We start from the raw sequence: 18,057 nt of genomic DNA on the forward strand, positions 1-18,057 counted from the left end.
GGCCCTCCTGTGCTTTGTTAAATCTCCTTATGTATTTAAATGTTTCTATCACATTTCTCCTCCAAGGTAAGTGCCATCTCCACAACGATTACCCCCTACTAAAACAACAAAAGGAGCTGCATGTTTTAATAAATGGCTTTAGCTTTGCCAAACGCTGCGATGGTGGCCGTCCCCTTTAAGAGATGTTGGGTTTGTCCTCTCCTTGCGTGTCCTTGTAGCTCACCGGTCCACTCGTACGACCTCTTAAATATTATATGAAGCAGGCAGCTGCTGGTGATGAGAATCGGTGCCGTCATTTATTTATTTATATGCTCGTTAAGTAATATCGATTAGTGAAATATTCATCGAGAATTCAAATTAAAATTGAACGATACAGACGTGGCATCTTTCTATGGGTGACTGAGTCTCAGTGATGGTTTGGGGGCCAGGCAGATGTTTGATGGCTAAAACCCGATTTGTAGGAGCATAACCAGGTGCTACGTATCTGGCTTTACTGCATTTCTTTAAGAGAAAGTTGGGGCTGGCACTGAATTAGTTAAATGGTTAATATAAGACATTTAAGATACATTTAACTCACAGTGTAGTAAATAGAAGCATAGAAAGCAATCAGACCTTAATCAGTCGTTGGTCTGGTCTTGGATTCAGGAATCATATGTCTATCCCATACATGCTTAAATCCCCTCGCGGTATCACATTCTACCACTTTGCTGGGAGGCTGTTCCATTTATCTACCACCCTCTTACTAAAGTAAAACTTCCTTACATTACATTTATACCTCTTGTTTTTCTAACATCTCTGTTCTTTCTTCCAACCTATACATATTGGAGTCCTTTAGTCTTTCCTGATTACTACCGATGTTCCTCATTTCCCTTTTACATATTTGCGTAAATCATTTAAATACAATCTCTGCCGCTGGGTCCTCGAATATGGGGGGCCAGTTGGTGGGTGCAATGCCTTTGCATTTCTAGATGTTTGTTTTTGTCTGTGAAACCCAGTTAACGGCGATTCTCCGTTCCCCCGCACTCGCGTTAATACGCTTTCATGTTTCTTTAGGCTGGCGTCTCAAAGCTGAACGAAGCCAAGTCTCTTGTAGACGAGCTGAAGAGAAAAGCAGGAGAGCAAAGCTTATTACTAAAAACCAAACAGACTGAAGCGGACTCTGCTCTGCAAGAGATCACCACCTCGATGCAGGTAACCGCGTGCTATTGATATTATCGATCGGTAGCCAGACAGTCACGGCTACAAAAATCTTACCGGATCTCTACAGAGGCACGTATTCCAGGTTCCTCAAACAATTGCAGGTTCTAGAGGTTCTTCGTAAACACCGTAACAAAAATATATCTACATTTGCCTAGCCATGATAAGAATATTGTGATAATTCCAACGTGAACAGTGAACCTTGCAGCTATCACGTGTAGAATATATAATTTTATTTATTACATACATTAAATGTACCTTGAGGTTTTACATAATGTTTATGTAATTATGACATCATATGGATGACCAAATGCAGTTGTAGACGTCTAGAACGCACATCAACGGCTGTCAGTCCATGTTGTGTTATCTACGAATGTTAATCGATTGCATGCTGCTGCTTTGGTTCAAGTGAGTTTTTTTTAGAACAGAGTAACGCTGTCAACCAGGCATTTGTGGAAGAAATCAGGAATATATTAACCTGTCTACCCTGCAGAACGCAAGCGATCAGAAAACCGAAATGGAAAAAATAAAACACAAACTTGCAGAGGAGTCCGTTAAAATAGAAGAAAGAAAGCAAAAGATCGAAGATGAACTAAAGGAAGTGCAGGTAATGTTGGATGCCGTAGAGGAAAACGCAGGGCAGAACAACCCTCGCTCCACACCATCTTACTTTTACACGCTCTTATCTATAGTGAGCATACTGTCTGCTCCGTTAAACTGCCCGAAATGTTGTCTGCACAATGACTTATCTTTTATTCAAGAATTTCCCAAATCTGTTACTCGATGAGTTAAAATCATTATAGAAGCATGGGTTGTATTTTTTGCTGTTATGAATAATAGTTCATATTATTTTGAAGCTCATCGAAGGCCACTTGAAGCTTAACATTATGTGTATAAAATAAAATATGTTTTTTTTCATAGCCCCTGGTTGATGAGGCGAAGCGGGCGGTTGGAAACATTAAACCCGAGTCTCTGTCTGAGATCCGCTCTCTGCGGATGCCGCCAGATATCATCAGAGACATCCTCGAAGGTGTTCTGAGACTCATGGGTATCTTTGATACTTCATGGGTAAGCATGAAAAGGTGAGGTTCTCGTAATTTGTTTTGTTGGTGGGCTCACAGTTAACCCGAGTATGTAGATTGCCATTGTCTGAATCCAAATGATGCATGGATACGTTTTGTGTATTGGCACAATTTCATTAAAAACATGATGATCACATCAGTCATAAATTGTTCTTTATACTCATTGTATATTTACTGAATTTTTCAAAAAATATTTATACTGAATTCTTCGTACTCTTTTCTGTCGTGTGTTCCTGATTGAATGATTTCTTTTAAAAAGCTTTCTTGCAAAGCGCGGCGTGCGGGAAGATATTGTTACCTTTGATGTGAGAAATATTACGAAGGAAATCCGAGCCAGTGTGGAAGAGCTCCTGGAAAAGAATAACACTTCCTTTGATCCCAAGGTAACGAATATCCATCTAACATTATGGTGGTTTGTCTGTGAATCGGAGTAAACATTCATCATGAGTTTTGGGTTGGGTAAAGAAAAAATATTGCAGCGGTGGTGGGGATGGACCTGTCCTGTTTGTCCGGGACGGATTTCCATGTTGGGCTATTGGGTGCCCAAATTAGTTGCGGGCCAATGGTGTTCTTTAGCTAGCCCACTTACAAAACCAGCAATCCGTGCAGTGCTCTTGAGTTGACATAGACCTCTGTAGAAACTCATCCTACACAACCATCTAAGATGCCACCATAAAGCTTCAAGAGGGCATGCGGTACATGAGGTGGAGAAACCAAAGGAGCTCCCTCAACAAGGTCAATGCAGGGGGGTCAGCCACGACCGTAATATACATTTCCAAATATCAGCCCCTTGGTGAGCTTATTTCCCATTAATGGCTTATAATTATTTCATGTAGCAGTTTGTCCGCTGGTGTTGATCGCTACTAATGTTTCTCCTTATTTCTCCCCGTTTGTCTTTTAGAATGCAAGGAGGGCGAGTGCCGCTGCCGCCCCGCTGGCTGCCTGGGTAAAAGCCAATGTCCAGTATTCCCATGTGTTGGAAAAAATCCAGCCCCTGGAGAAGGAACAAGCCAGTCTGCAGTCGTATGTATTTCACACCGCGGGGATGAAACTAGTGGCTCTGTTTAACCCCTTCTGGTCAACGGGTTTTCCTTAAACCCATTGAGGACAATGCATGGTGAGCCCGGATATGTACGGGCTTTGTCGTGAAGGGGTTAATAAAGCTTTGACACATGGGAATGCTGTTTTTACTATACGGAAATCATTTATGTGAAATAGCCTTAAAGAATCAAGAGCAACTCATTCAACCAAGAGGAACTGAAGCTGTAATTCCATAAAGCAGTGAATGGTTTTCAAAGGTTTCGTTCCATTAGCTGTCACAATACTTCACAGTACGTTTTCGTAATGTTGGGGTCTGGAAGCTGTTTAAAACGGCTTAAAACAGATACTTTGCTACTCGTTATTCACGTAAACCCCAGCAACGATCTGAAACGTACTTCTGCATTATAGTAATTTTAGGAAAACGGAAGAAAGGAAGCAGAGGTTGGAGGACCAGCTTAACACCGTCGGACAGAGGGTGACAGAGCTCAAAGAAAAGTACGTTTTGTTACATGCATTTCTTATACTTCTGTACAAAAGAAACAAAAAATAGCAGGTAGTAAAATGATACATTTTAGACAAATTTTCTAGACAATCGAAACGCAGGTCTAAACACAATTAACGCACAATTAAAAATGTAAAGGGTGCCAGCATTGCAAACCAATAAAGCTTTAGGTAGTTTTGTAAATGAATTTAGTAATGCTAGAAACCGTTTACAATTTAAGGCCTTTCACTTAATGTACGCCGAGTCCCTTAATGACTTCCACTTATATATATATATATATATATATATATATATATATATATATATATATATATATATATATAATCTGTGTACACCGTTCACCTCCCGCACGTTCGCTTCTCCTGAATCTTTCAAGTTATTTTTGATACCATTTATATTTACACGGTAAATGTTCCATTGTATGTGGATGCCGGCAAAGAAGACCACTCTACCCAAGTCACCCTTTTTGCAAGTATCACTTTGTTTTAAATGTACTGAAGCCAGAGAAGTCTCCCCATTGAGAAGACGGTGGCTTTTCACCACGGATCGTTACAAACGCTAGAAACTAACATTTCCAGCTGTATTTAAGACTCAAACTGAGTTTTGAAATCACGGATTTAAAATATAAAGTACCTGAAACCACCCATGAGCATATTTTTGGAGAAGATCGCGGGCTGCCGGAAATTCTAGGCTTTTAACCCTTGATGCATAAGATGAGAGTGTATTTTGGTGTTATGGGTTCTTGTCCACCAATCCTTCAACACTGATCGAACCATTTATTTTGTCCATTTACAGGTTTCAAGCCAGAACAACTGAAGCGGCCAAACTAGAAGCAGAATTAACCAAAGCCCAGGAAATAATTCAGTCTGCAGAATTACTCATTAACCAGCTAGATGGGGAGCACAGAAGGTGGAATGCGCAGGTCAGTGCCTGATCGGTATCGTTATCCCTCAGGTTCTACATACACTATTGTTCAGACGTTTGGGGGTCACTTAGCTGTTTTCATGGAAAACAATGACATTTCCAGCTGTAACATAATTGCAAAAGGGTTTTCTAATGATCAATTTGCCTTAATTAACTTAAATTATGATTAGTGAACACACCGTGCCATTGGAACACAGGAGTGATGGGAGTGATAAAGGGCCTCTGTAAGTCTATAAAATCAGCCGTTTCCTGCTACAATAGTCATTTACAACATTAACACCATCTGCGCTGACATATATTATATATAATAAACCATGAAGCCAACTTTGAAGACCCACTAGAGTCAGTCCCCTGCTTTAGAAACCAATTTAAACACTTCGTCCCCCCCTATGGACTTACATGTAAGTGACAGGGAAATCAGGCTGATATCAAACCCTATAGGCTACTATATAAGGGATGTATGTGGGGTATGTCTAATTGGGATGTTGCTAAAAATAAATTTGCTCATTGTTCAACAGTTGCAGCTAAAGTAAAGAAGAAATTCTAAGAAAATAGCAAAAAACTAGTTATTATTTTTGCATGTTTCACATGAAAGCCCCATTTGTTCTGTAAAAAAGCACATATAATCTGTGTTGGTACATCAAATGCAGAAAGAAGAGTCCTAATTAAACTCACATATGGTTAAAATGGCAAAAAAAAAGCTCTTAGACATGCAGTATTTTATGTAGTAACATTTCAATGTATATATTTTTTTTCTTCTTTTCCTGAAAGGTTGTAGAAATAACAGAAGAATTAAACTCTTTGCCAAAAAGAGCTCAGCTGGCAGCTGCTTTCATTACGTACATTTCAGCCGCTCCAGAAGACCAGCGGAAGGACAGCATAGATCAATGGAGGAAAGCAGCAGGGCTGGAAAGTAAGTTATCGATGGCTTTGGACACGTGGAATTGCAGCTTTAATCATCCCTCCGTCTTCCGTCGTGCGAGGAAGCGTTCTATTGCGGAGATGTATTGGTTACAGGGCTTGGTCACGATGCTGAATTTCAGGATGACACTCGCCTGTCTCAATGCTTAGTAAACTTCTAGTCTCAAGGAATGTGTTTCTAATTAACCAATCACTATGTATGAAGGGCATGTTTAGCCTTCTAAAACAGTTTATACTTTAAATTACATTTGTTTGTATGGTGCCAGCATATTCCTTAGCGCTGTTACAACAGGGGGCAGTGAAAATGTGACCGGTTATTTTCCCATTTCTTTATTCAAACTTGTTTTAGAAACCAGTTTAAGAATGTAATCTGCACTATATGCCCTTACGGGCTCATGATGCGTTGTCGTGAATGGGTTTAAGGACAACCCGTAGTCCTTAAGGCGATATGATTTCCACTATAAATATATTTTATATGTATATATTATATAAACATACATACATACATAGTATGTACTTTTTCATGCCGCTCGTGACCCGGATACCTTAGTTCTATACATTTTCTCTCTCCTGAATCCTAATTCCAGGGATGAATGTAACGTCTGTTGATTTCTTTTCCCCAGCCTTTGATTTAAGACGCTTTCTGTCTACTGAGAGCGAGCAGCTCATTTGGAAAAGTGAAGGGTTGCCCTCTGACGAGCTCTCCATAGAGAATGCACTTGTCATTTTGCAGGTAAATACAATTGTTTGACTAGTTCTATTTCAAATATAATATTACTTGAATATAGTGTTTTTGGTACACTTTTAAAAATGGAATTGTCACAGTGAAAAAGATTGATCACTTGTATGACTTTTATTTAATGCTCACTATTATATATATATATATATATATATATATATATATATATAACTTAACAAAATGGTTTGATTTTGTAATTTTTATGTATTTAGTTACTTATAAGATTTAAATGCACTTTAACCAGTCCATTCATAGTGCGCTGATCTGAATGTCATGTCTTATAGGTCTTTATTGTATGAATTTACTGTTCATGGTTTTTGTTTATAATTTTTTTTTAAATAAAGTGTTTATTTTCTTTTCATTTTTTGCCGCTTTAGATCTGTGCTTTGACGCCGTTGGTAAGATTGTGAACAGACTTGTAAAGGAATCTCCAACATCATTACTCGAGGGCTGCCGAGGGGCCAGACTCTCACCTGTGCGTCTCCCAAAGCATTGTATTAATTGGTTAATTACCTGTTAATTATTTGTGATCCTTCACCCCTGGCACATGGCAGCCTTCCAGTTCTGAGTTGGACAACGCTGGGCGAGTATGACTCTCTTAGCTTTATTTTCCTAGGTCGATGGACTTACTATTTACTGCACCGTCTTCTGTGAAACTTACTAGAAATGAAGAACAAATATGATTTGCACGATTACTATCCATCAAACCAGTGAAAGTGAAACGCGAACAGCGCTTTGTCCCTCTAATAAGCCTCTAGTGCTGCAATTTTGTCTGGCAAAGGTTTATAGGAGTTGTGGTCCACTAATGATCATGATACAAAGACTTACACTTTATAGTCTACTGCCACCCATTAGTAAATATAACACATGGGGGGGAGTTATGTATGAAAAGTGAATCTGGTGCAGTCAGTTGCCGTAGTGATAAGTTACAGAGTAATACGTAACGGAGGCCAAACCAAGACTGTATATATTTAAGTGTGAAAAGCAAAAATAATGGTATAATTGCAAATCATGTTTGTTGCTCGTATACATAGTGACATAGTTTTCTGGTTCTCTTTTCAGGTAATTGTTAACTTCCCACTTTCATTACACATGTTACTAAATCAGGGCAACTTTGGCTTAATTTAACTCAATGTGGTTTCCGTGGTAACAAAAGCCTTTCAAAGTCCACTATCCATGTCTATATTAAACGTGTACAGTTTGTTTCTTATCGTGATAAATAAAACATAATCATTTATAATATTTACACTTAGTCGATAGCTAAAACATGTTGACGGATATATTTTCAAAATCAGACAAAATATATATTTTCTGTTATAAAAAAACTAGGGCTCAGGTTCTCTCTCTGTTTGCACTTTACCTTTTTTTAGCAGGTTTTCTGTTTCTCACCTCTTTGTAATATTTATTTAGTATTCATATAGCATACATATGATTGGCTCCCATGAACTAGAACGGTAATCGTACTGAGCATGTGCAAGAAGTGTTCTGACGAATGCTCCCCGCTTTCAGTAGAGGCAGCTGGGGAGGGGTTAAATGACACCGGAGATTATTTAACCAATGAATGCCTGTCTGCATGATTTGCATTTAGTAAAATTAATTGGGGTCCATGAAAAATAGACTCCAAATAGCATTTATCATAAACATAAGGCTGGAGTGCTGCTTCAACTCAATGCCCTTCACCGGTATCAAATTGTAGAATCCCTATTCCATGATTAAATATAATTAATATATATATATATATATTGTATCGGGATACCTATTATCTTTTAGATCCATTTTTTTTTTTTGTCGAATTTCATTGAAATTCCATTTAGAAAAAAAATATAAAAAAATATTTTAGACGTTTTGAAGGATTTGTTCTTGGCTGTTGAATATTTAAAGACAAAAACAGCTTTTCTTTGGGGTTTATCCTCTAACCAGTGAGCTATCGAAATGCCGCATGATGAAAAATCTCAATATATTTAATATGCATTATAAAGGACTCGCTTCTGTCATCTTCAATGGAAGGAGCCTGGTGGAGCGAGCCTTTCATAAGCCAGACATCTGTTGTACAGGCTATACAGATGCTACTAACCTCAGGAGATGTTGGAAAAAATATTCTTTATGGTCAACAAGGGTACTATATGATCTCCTGTATAATGAGCATTCATGTGCGGAATATGCGTGCTCGAATTAGAAATGTATTATACGTGGAGATCATGTTGTGTCTAATATGCATCTTAAATAAGATCGAAGACGTGAATAGGATGCCTGAGATGTTACAGTATGTATCTGAATTGCTCTGCACCTGAAGCTGAGCTGTGGGACACATACATGTTTGATATCTTCGCCTCCTTTGGATATACTAGAATAGTTTGTGGTCTTCAGATACAATTTCTTAAGAAATGAAACGAGCATCTTTTGATTAATCGAAGTACATTGTTTCTCCAGAGCCAAGTGTGTCCGTTTCTGATAGACCCATCTTCCCAAGCAACAGAATGGTTAAAAACACACTTGAAAGAATCCCGCTTGGAAGTCATTAATCAACAGGTAACATCAATGTGAAACCCATAACATGTAAACAGATTTACAGTGGATTTACAGTAAGGATTCGTGTATTTAATGCCTGGGCCGGCCCTCTGGTACGCTGGTGGACCAGTGGGCAATAGGGCCACGTACTTACCGATACTGCCAAACCAGTAGCAGATCAGTTCCCGCAGTGTGTGGCCACGGGCTTGACGTGTGTCGCTGCGAGAATATAAAGTGCCGCTCCCCCAGTCTGGCCCTGAATATGTGTACATATTTCCTCCTTACAGCAATGCAGTAATAATACAGTTCAGGTCAAATGCTAGAGTGTGTGTGTGTGTGTGTATATATATATAATATATGCCATATGATAAGTATATAGGAGATGCCAAGAAGAGAGGAAAACTCTAAGATGACAATATGACGGATTCATATTAGCTCTGTGCTTTTCCAGCATTTCAGGGAGGACATTTGGATGAAAATACTTTGACTGCAATGAAACACAATAACACAATAATAAAATGCTTATAAAATATCCTTAAAAGAAACTTCACACACACTCGCATCCACACACACACTCGCATCCACACACACACTCGCATCCACATCAAAGTAGTGAAGTAAGCGAGTGGGCTTGATTTAGTGAGTGAGATACATTCTGACAGTATGTGAAAAGGCACTGTCTTTATTTCACTAGAAAAAGACTTATTAGAAGATTAGGTTTTAGTTTTTCCCCCAGTGCCTGTTCACACTGTAATAAAACAAAGTTCTTAATAAGAAGAAAACTAACATCCATATCTGAAAGGCTTTCCCGCTGTAAGGCAGTATTGGTGGTTTGATACATATAGCCTACCCTACGTTTACTTATTGGCTCTGCTGTATCTTCATGAACTCAGGATGCAAACTTCATCACCGCTCTTGAACTGGCCGTTCGCTTTGGCAAGACCCTCATTATCCAGGAGATGGACGGAGTGGAGCCCGTGCTTTATCCGTTACTGAGGAAAGATCTCATTGCTCAGGGTGAGTAAAATGCAGCAGGAGAGTCCTTTCTGTGTCGGACACCCTTTGCCTTCATCATATTGAAGTGTTTCTAGATTCTTGGTGGACCAAGTATCAGGTAAATGCATTTGGTTCTTGTTCCTTGGTCTTGGCTTCAGCTTCGGTGCAAATTATTAGGGCAGAGCCTAACTAAAACAGGTAATGAGCTCCAATCCAGTACAACTACTTGCGCTTAGGTTTTGAGAACAGTTTAGGTCATTCTAGTCAGGGTCTAAAAGTTTATGAGAATTCTTGTAGAGAATTGGAATTCTCACTTTTCCAGCAAACAGGGTTTGGGGAATATTTTGGGTTACTCTGTTTCTGTCCCCCCAAAACAACGAAAAATGTTTTTATATAAAAAAAAAATGTTTTATATAATAATAATAATGGCTATTATAATCAGTATATATTTACTATTTTTTAAAGTAAAATATAATACATTTTAGAATGGCAAGTTTCCACTTTTTCAATAGAATGTCGTAGTGCTGTGACACAACTCACATGGGATGACAAAAGGTGTCAGATAAAGTAGGATAAAAGAAATCTGACCACTGAGTTTTTTTTGTACTTTTTAGGGCCTCGGTATGTTGTGCAAATTGGCGATAAAACGATTGACTACAATGAAAATTTCCGCTTGTTCCTGTCAACACGCAATCCTAACCCGTTTATACCACCTGACGCCACATCCATCGTTACAGAAGTCAACTTTACAACCACAAGAGCAGGTTTAAGGGGCCAGGTAAGTGTTCATCATTAAGTTCGTAGTCCCTTCCTACAAGAACTAACTAAAGCAAACTGGAGTCTGTTAGTAGATTTTTTAAAATAGCTTAAATTACATTTTTTTATGTTTTTTGAAAGTGTGTAAACTGACATTTGTATTGTCGATATTGGTTGACCTATACAAATGTATTCTAGCAAACAAAGTAAAAGTGATCTTTCAATTTAATTTCCTCCGTTAATGTCTATGAAACTTTCTTTACTTCTTCTGCTATATGAGATCCCAATTATATTCTATAGGGTATTAACGCGTCCATAGGACAGTGTGCACCCTTAATAGATATGGAACCATGGAAAAAGTGAAGCCAAGGAAAATGCAAACAATAACACTACTTGCTGGGGGTCAAATCGCATTTTTGGACCAACCTCAATGAGAGCGATTGTACAGCGTTAACGCATCCAGTGAAGCAATCCACTGTATTTTACGGGTTAATGTTCTGTCAAGAGTGATCATGCAGCATTAACCCCTTCAATAACATTTTAGTGTGTTTATATTTGTGTATTCAATCTCCACAGGCCTGCTGTGCTCCTATGGAACACCAGTGTTAAGAGTTTAAATTAATAAAAAAAAAAAAAATAAAAAAAAAAAAAAAAAAAAAGCAGAAATTGCTGTCATTTAGACTCTGCAGCATTTAAACTGCTGCAGAGCCAGTCAGGAGTGGGCTGATGATGATCAGATCACTCCTGAGCAATCATTAGAGGAGAGCATGGCTACTAAAGGGTTCTTAACTGGCCTTGGGTTTGAGGCTTGGATGTTAAGAAATGGTAAAGTGTAGTTCTGAGTATATTCAAATATTTTAGATTGGGTAACATTATAATTATTAGGTGTGTTTTGTAAGGGAATCGATGAGTACGGCAAATTATTCCCCAGGAAATGTTTTAACTGAAGTACATTTTATTTAGCTCTTAGCCTTAACAATTCAGCATGAAAAACCAGATCTGGAAGAACAGAAGACAAAACTGTTGCAACAAGAAGAAGATAAGAAGATTCAGTTGGCTAAACTTGAAGAAACTCTCCTTGAGGTATAATATGAATACTAAAGTTATCAATACCCAAAGGACATGCAAACGGCTTAGCCGAGATACCTGCAACTAAAAACCAGTGAAAAGCCCCTATTTAATATTGTTATTGCTGTTTTGGCAACAAGCAAAATGATACTTTTTAATTAATTAAAGAATTATGATTATGCGATAAACCTCCTCCATTGTTTCCTCTGTTTAGACCCTTGCGACATCCCAAGGAAATATACTTGACAACAAAGACCTGATTGAATCCTTGAATCAAACTAAAGCAAGCAGTGCGCTGATACAGGAGTCCCTTACAGAGTCTCACAGACTTCAGATTTCCCTGGATCAGGTATCCGTTCGAATTCTATATCCCAGACATTCAATTCCAACCGTCACCCCCTGCAACCTATCTCCAATAGGACAGTACTCACGTATACGATTAGAATTGTACGATTAGACAGTTGTGAGATGGGTTTAGCAGGAATCCGAAGACCCGTGGACCCAGATTCCGAAATGTTTAGCTACTTTATATTTAAATCATGGGATCTGGCATCTTACTTTCCTGTCCTCGGGGTCGTTCCGATTATCCACCCCGGTTAAAGTATCACTGACGGTTCGTGTTGATGGCTCTGGGCAACCTCTGTAAGGGGGCTGCAGAGAAAGAAGTGAACGACGTTGGTTCTGCCGCAAAAGGTGTTCGCTCTCCCGTTCAGTATACAGATGGAAAGGGAATTGTTTAAATAATTCCTAATGACCATTAGATGGCGCTACAGGCACAGGATGTAATGCGTGTTATGTTCTCCCTTTTTATTTCTATTTTATCCCCCAGGAACGGAACGCATATCTTCCTCTAGCAGAAAGTGCCAGCAAGATGTACTTCATTATCTGTGACTTATCCAAAATTAACAACATGTACCGTTTTAGTTTGTCGTCTTTCCTTAGACTTTTCCAGCGGACTTTGCTTAGCAAACAGGTAATGTTTCTTTTGCAAATTCTGTTCAACATACCGTAGAAATAAGTTCAGCCCTTCGAGCAAAATGTTTGATTTATTTATAGAACTTTGTTAAACCCGGTAAGTTGCAATTACTTGTAACAGGGAACTTGTTCACATTTTGAGATACATACATTTAAGAAGAAAAAAAAATGGTCGGCAAAATAAATGTAATGATTGAAATAAATCACCAGCTGAGTGTTTACGCATGTTAAAGGGACAGATCGGCAGGCAATAAGGTAATAATAGCAGACAGGTTGAATGTGTTCTTCAAACAGAATCCAAGAAATATTAAAGCAGTTTGTGCCAAAGTGAAGTGTTTTTCTCCCCCGACTTGAATGATATGATTTGTACAGCATGTTTGCAGGTGTAACGGAGGAAAACTGTTCTTGTAATAAAAATGTAAATTACTGAATATCTAATGGGGTCAGCAGACAGAGATCATTTAAAAAACATGCAAATAATAGTAATAAAAAAAACCAACAATTATCTAAAAATATACTAAATATTTATTTTTTTTAAAGAAAATTCTATTTTTTATTATATATATAAATATTTGAGCAAAGCGAATTTGAATATTTTCCTTGTTAGCACCTTGTTTCTGGGCATATGATGAGTGCCAAAAGGTGTTTTATCACCCTAGCAACCAATGGAATGGTCAGGTCAGCGGGAACGTTCCATGGTAGCCATGGTATATCAATTTAACCATACGGCAAATGAAAGTGTATAGGATCACCTTAACAGCGTTTTAATAGCCTTTGCCAAACATTTTACAGCGTCTACTTTTTTGGAGCAAGTCCTGTAAATTGAGTGTTTTTGCACAATATAAATATTGTCTTTGAATATTAGTATTCTAGTGTAATCAGCCCCTTACTCAATCTGAAAAACTGATAAAAAAAGTGTAAGTGGCTACTGTATCTGTGTTTGAATGCTTATATATATATATATATATATATATATATATATATATATATATATATATATATGTGTATATATAATCCTCAACCAAATAAACTGCTGTTTTAACACAAACCTGTGAATCTAATGGTGAGAGGCCCGACGCACAATAAACACAAATAAAAAATCATGTGTTGTAGAATTCCATGCACGCAACCAAGCATTAAAAAAAACAAAACTATTTTTGTTAATTAATAAATTAGTTATTTTTGTGGGGTTTCATATTTAAACAAAGCACTTCCTATTGTTTTTACGCGACTTCTGAGAATCTCCAATATAAATGTTGTTGCCAAATCAACTGGAAAGGGGGGGATGCATCGCCTTCTGCAATCCAATTTCATTTGTAAAATGCCTATAATAATAAATGAGAATAAAACCAGCAGCAATTGGATCGTTTTATTTGTAAGTCACAGGACAATATACTTCACATTCACTTTGTTGGGATATGATGTGCAGTATTAAAAAGCCTTTAATATTTAGTTTTCATTTACCAAGTAACGGCTATTGCTTGCTGGTATAAATTCTACCTATGGGCAGTGTTCCCTCTAAGCTGTGCGCTTGTGCGCGCACACATAGCTTTTTTTACAGAGCGCACACGTCCAAAAATTGTGCGCACAACAGTTTTTTTCCAAAAAAAAAGAAAATAATAATTTTTTTGAAACTTTATGCGGCGCAGATATTGTGCGCACAAAAATTTTTGCTCCGTGAAAATTTTTGCACAAGGACAGAATTTTTTTTCTGCGCACGCCAACTAAGAAAAATTAGATGGAACATTGCCTATGGGCCATCGGTTTGTCTTAGTCTGCCAGTTCTAGTTTTTGAACTAGAACTAGTTTTGTCAGACCCTTTGAACATATGTATCGGAAGATGCGCTGCCTACATTGTTGGTGCTATATAAATAAAAGATGATGATGATATAAAGTCTCCTGTATAACTGGAGTTCTAGAATCTACTCTTGATTTTATGGTACCATTAATTGATGACTTTGTTTCTATGTTGCCTTCTTCAGGACTCAGAAACTACCGAAGTCCGAATTAAATCGCTGATCGGTTCTTTGAAGCATACGGTCTATGAGTATGTCTGCCGTTCCTTGTTTAAGGTAGGAATGACTATATTAATGTCCCAGTAATATAAGAAAACTGTTCAAGTTGAGTTTAGGAGGAAAAAAAACATTTCTCACCCCGCAGACACATACCCCGGAAACAAAGTTTGTCTTTGATTCTCTCCTGCTGTACGCATTGATTAGAATCAGAAGCTGTTAGGTGACCCCTTGTATTTCACTTTTCCTTTATCCATCCTTTCTATATCCATACTGTGACATCATGAAAAAATATTTTGTGTGTGCGCATTGGTTCCAAAATGATCCCCTTTTTAATTTCTAATAAAACTGATGTCAGCTACACTAATCTGTTTAATTCCGCTAAAATAAAGTAGTGTTCAGTTATAACCGTCAAATCTGAAATAGAATCTAGAACATTTTTTCCTAAAAATAATTAATAAATATATAAATCTGCAGGAACTTTGTGTCGAATGACTGCACCTTTGCCTAAGAGACACCGGAACGTTATCTGTATTGCTTCCCAAATGCGTTTCTGAACTCGCAGGTTTTTTTCTGATTGCAAGAGCTTATTCACTGTTCCTGCGTCTATATGTTTTTAAAGACGCTGTTCCACCCGCTGTCCTATATTTAACACTCTTGTAACTGAATGGAGTGTTAGAAACATCCTTCTTTGGACTGCTAAGCCCATACCCTACCCAGAAATAACGCTTTATTCATGAAAAAAAAAACGTTGCCTCGTTCCTAATTTTTGCCTGGAACGCTTAATTGTCACGAGACACCAAAGCGGGCATTGTTAGGTTGTTGCCGTAGAGAGGCTTTTTAAATGTCCGTGTTGTTTCTGTGTGCTGAAACCTTCTGAGGAATGACGACGGATCTGCCGAGGTTTGTATGTGTTAACGTCCTGGAGGATGGGATTAATAATAAGTGGAACGCCACCTTTAAAAGTGTTCTGGAGTTTCTGCCTGGTTAGCGCGCTTATGGCATCTTTGAATTTGCGGGTTCTTTAAATGTATTTGGACGCTTGCTTTGGTGGCAAAGCTCGAAGGGATCTCTTGAGAGGTTTTATTTGCCACTGGGGGTTCCCAGCTGCGTCTGTCACAGCGTCGGCTCCTCGGATATATCTCGCAGTAAATGGCGTTCGGCAGGAACAGCAGCGCATCTTTGCTCCGTTACGGCATCTGCCCGGTATAAAGGCAAGAGACTCTTTGCATGCATCCGCACCGTCCTTATATTTCAAATTAATTGAGAATTATGCTTCTTTTGCATATTTAATCAGATGATAAAGCAGATGTCAAAGCTTAATAGCGGCAACATTGGACCATTTTCATTTTCATTAGTTGTACTGTTTAGCAAATCATTTATTTCCCGTGGAATTGTTGTGATTAAAATAGATTTCACGTGTTACTCGGTACAAGGTCACCTTCCGTTCCATTTACGATGAATTAAAAAAAAAGAGACGGCCCTTACATTCTCGAAAGACGAGTAATACGGGCCATTGGCTGCGAAATATTTCATTTCGCAGATATGGGAATGTTAACATTTAACGCGTACAATAGTACCGCCGCAAGCTCAGTAATCGGTGACAGCATGAGCCGTAGAATGTGCCCCCTTCTTCTAACCGTTGTTTAGTAGCTTCCGAAGAAGCCCTCTTATGTTTGTTGGGCAGTCAGCAGCAGCAGAGATTTTTTTTTTTTTTTAACTTAAAAAAGGCTAATGTTAGCCTCACTCCCAGGACCCTTAGACACGCCTGTCCATACACACTACCCTTACACATGTGCCGATAAACACACATACATATACACGTGTACTGCCCTTACACACACACCTGCTCATAAACATACACGTACACTGCTCTTACACACACACACACCTGCTCATACACTGCCTTTACAGACACATATATACACATACACTGCCTTTTATCCACACATATACACATACACTGCCCTTTATCCACACATATACACATACACTGCCCTTACACACACCTGCCCACACACACACATACATGCACATACACTGCCCTTACATCCCTTTCACCCCATCTCTTACCTCTTCCTCCATCCTTCCTCCATCCTGTGGTGGGAAAGCAAGGTCTGTTACCTCACTTTACTGCTGCCTCATCGCTACACGCCGGCTATTGATGCAGAGCGCGGTGATGACGTCATATCCCTGCGCTCTGCATTATTTACTGGTGTGTAGCGATTAGGGAGCAGTAAAGCGCTCCCTAATGTTGAGCCGACTAGAGGGAGATTGTGATCTCTCAACTAGTCCTGCAGGCTGCAGCTGCAAATCAGGACAGTTGGGAGGCATGGGTTAGATGGATCCGTTAAGAGGCTTCGGTTTGAAAGACATACAGTATGTTTGTGCTATGGAGAGCACTATATGTGAAAGCGCATGTTTAAGATGGCAGGAATACATTAGATGGCAGATAAGAACCATTTGGCCAGTGTAGCTTGCAATTTTTCCTGATGTGAAGATCTTAGTCTGCCCTTGGCTTTGTCCATGTTTTCAGATAGCTTTATGCCTAGCCCATGCATGCTTAAACTCCCTCATCATACCCTCTGCTGGGAGGCTGTTCCATTTATCTGTTCCATTTTACTGTAAAGTAAAACATCCTTACATTGCATCTAACCATCTGATCCTCTAGTTTTAGATTTTGACCTCTTAACTTTTGAAATTAAAATTTGTTAAATCCCATTATGTATTTAATCTCCTCGATATTTTTTTTCCCCCTTCAAACCATTCACCACTTTAGTTACCCTCCTGAACGCTTCAGAAATTAAATAATATTCTGGAGATGGGATCTCCAAAACTGTACACCATGCTGTAGGTGAGACCAGAGATCCGTAACGTGGCAGAACCTCCTCCCTCTGCTACCGATGCCTCTCTCTGTACAAACTGGCACCCTGCGACACTTTTTTGGACGCTGGATTGCATTGCCGGCTTGCCTCAAATAATTACTCACCCGTTCTTCTCTTCTGTTGTCGCTCACAGAGCAGTATCCCCAATGCTGTATTCTACCTAGGGATTTTTACACCCCAAGTGTATTATTTTACATTTATCAACGTTAAACTGCTGCTTTTTTTTTTTTTTTACTCCTTTCCTATTTCAGTTGTTCCACCCAAAATTTCTACCCTGTTTCAGACATTTACATCATGTGCAACAAGGCATATATTAAGTCTAAGATTTTTTTTGTTTTTTTTTTAAATTATATATATATTCAAATGTTACTCAAAGTCAAAATCTGTAGAAGTTTCCTGTATCATAAATAAAATGTCTTATCAAACAAGACAGCCCAATCACCCCTGAAGC

The 18,057-nt window shown here is 38.6% G+C and overlaps 1 protein-coding gene across 1 annotated transcript in view; it reads left to right on the plus strand.

The window, feature by feature from the left end:
- Window positions 1–18,057, plus strand: part of LOC149288903 (cytoplasmic dynein 2 heavy chain 1-like) — a 140,725-nt gene that overhangs the window by 41,944 nt on the left and 80,724 nt on the right. Inside the window, exons 55-70 of the mRNA XM_089491172.1 lie at window positions 1,054–1,191; window positions 1,691–1,804; window positions 2,119–2,279; window positions 2,539–2,662; window positions 3,181–3,302; window positions 3,729–3,815; window positions 4,618–4,744; window positions 5,518–5,659; window positions 6,291–6,400; window positions 8,837–8,935; window positions 9,808–9,931; window positions 10,525–10,688; window positions 11,630–11,749; window positions 11,949–12,083; window positions 12,564–12,707; window positions 14,692–14,781. Coding sequence (XP_089347298.1) covers window positions 1,054–1,191; window positions 1,691–1,804; window positions 2,119–2,279; window positions 2,539–2,662; window positions 3,181–3,302; window positions 3,729–3,815; window positions 4,618–4,744; window positions 5,518–5,659; window positions 6,291–6,400; window positions 8,837–8,935; window positions 9,808–9,931; window positions 10,525–10,688; window positions 11,630–11,749; window positions 11,949–12,083; window positions 12,564–12,707; window positions 14,692–14,781 — 2,001 coding nt within the window. The remainder of the gene's footprint in view (window positions 1–1,053; window positions 1,192–1,690; window positions 1,805–2,118; window positions 2,280–2,538; window positions 2,663–3,180; window positions 3,303–3,728; window positions 3,816–4,617; window positions 4,745–5,517; window positions 5,660–6,290; window positions 6,401–8,836; window positions 8,936–9,807; window positions 9,932–10,524; window positions 10,689–11,629; window positions 11,750–11,948; window positions 12,084–12,563; window positions 12,708–14,691; window positions 14,782–18,057) is intronic.

This window comes from Sceloporus occidentalis, unplaced genomic scaffold, assembly GCF_023333645.1.
Source record: "Sceloporus occidentalis isolate IW3139 unplaced genomic scaffold, rSceOcc1.0.p SCAF_49, whole genome shotgun sequence".
Classification (NCBI taxonomy): Eukaryota; Metazoa; Chordata; class Lepidosauria; order Squamata; family Phrynosomatidae; genus Sceloporus; species Sceloporus occidentalis.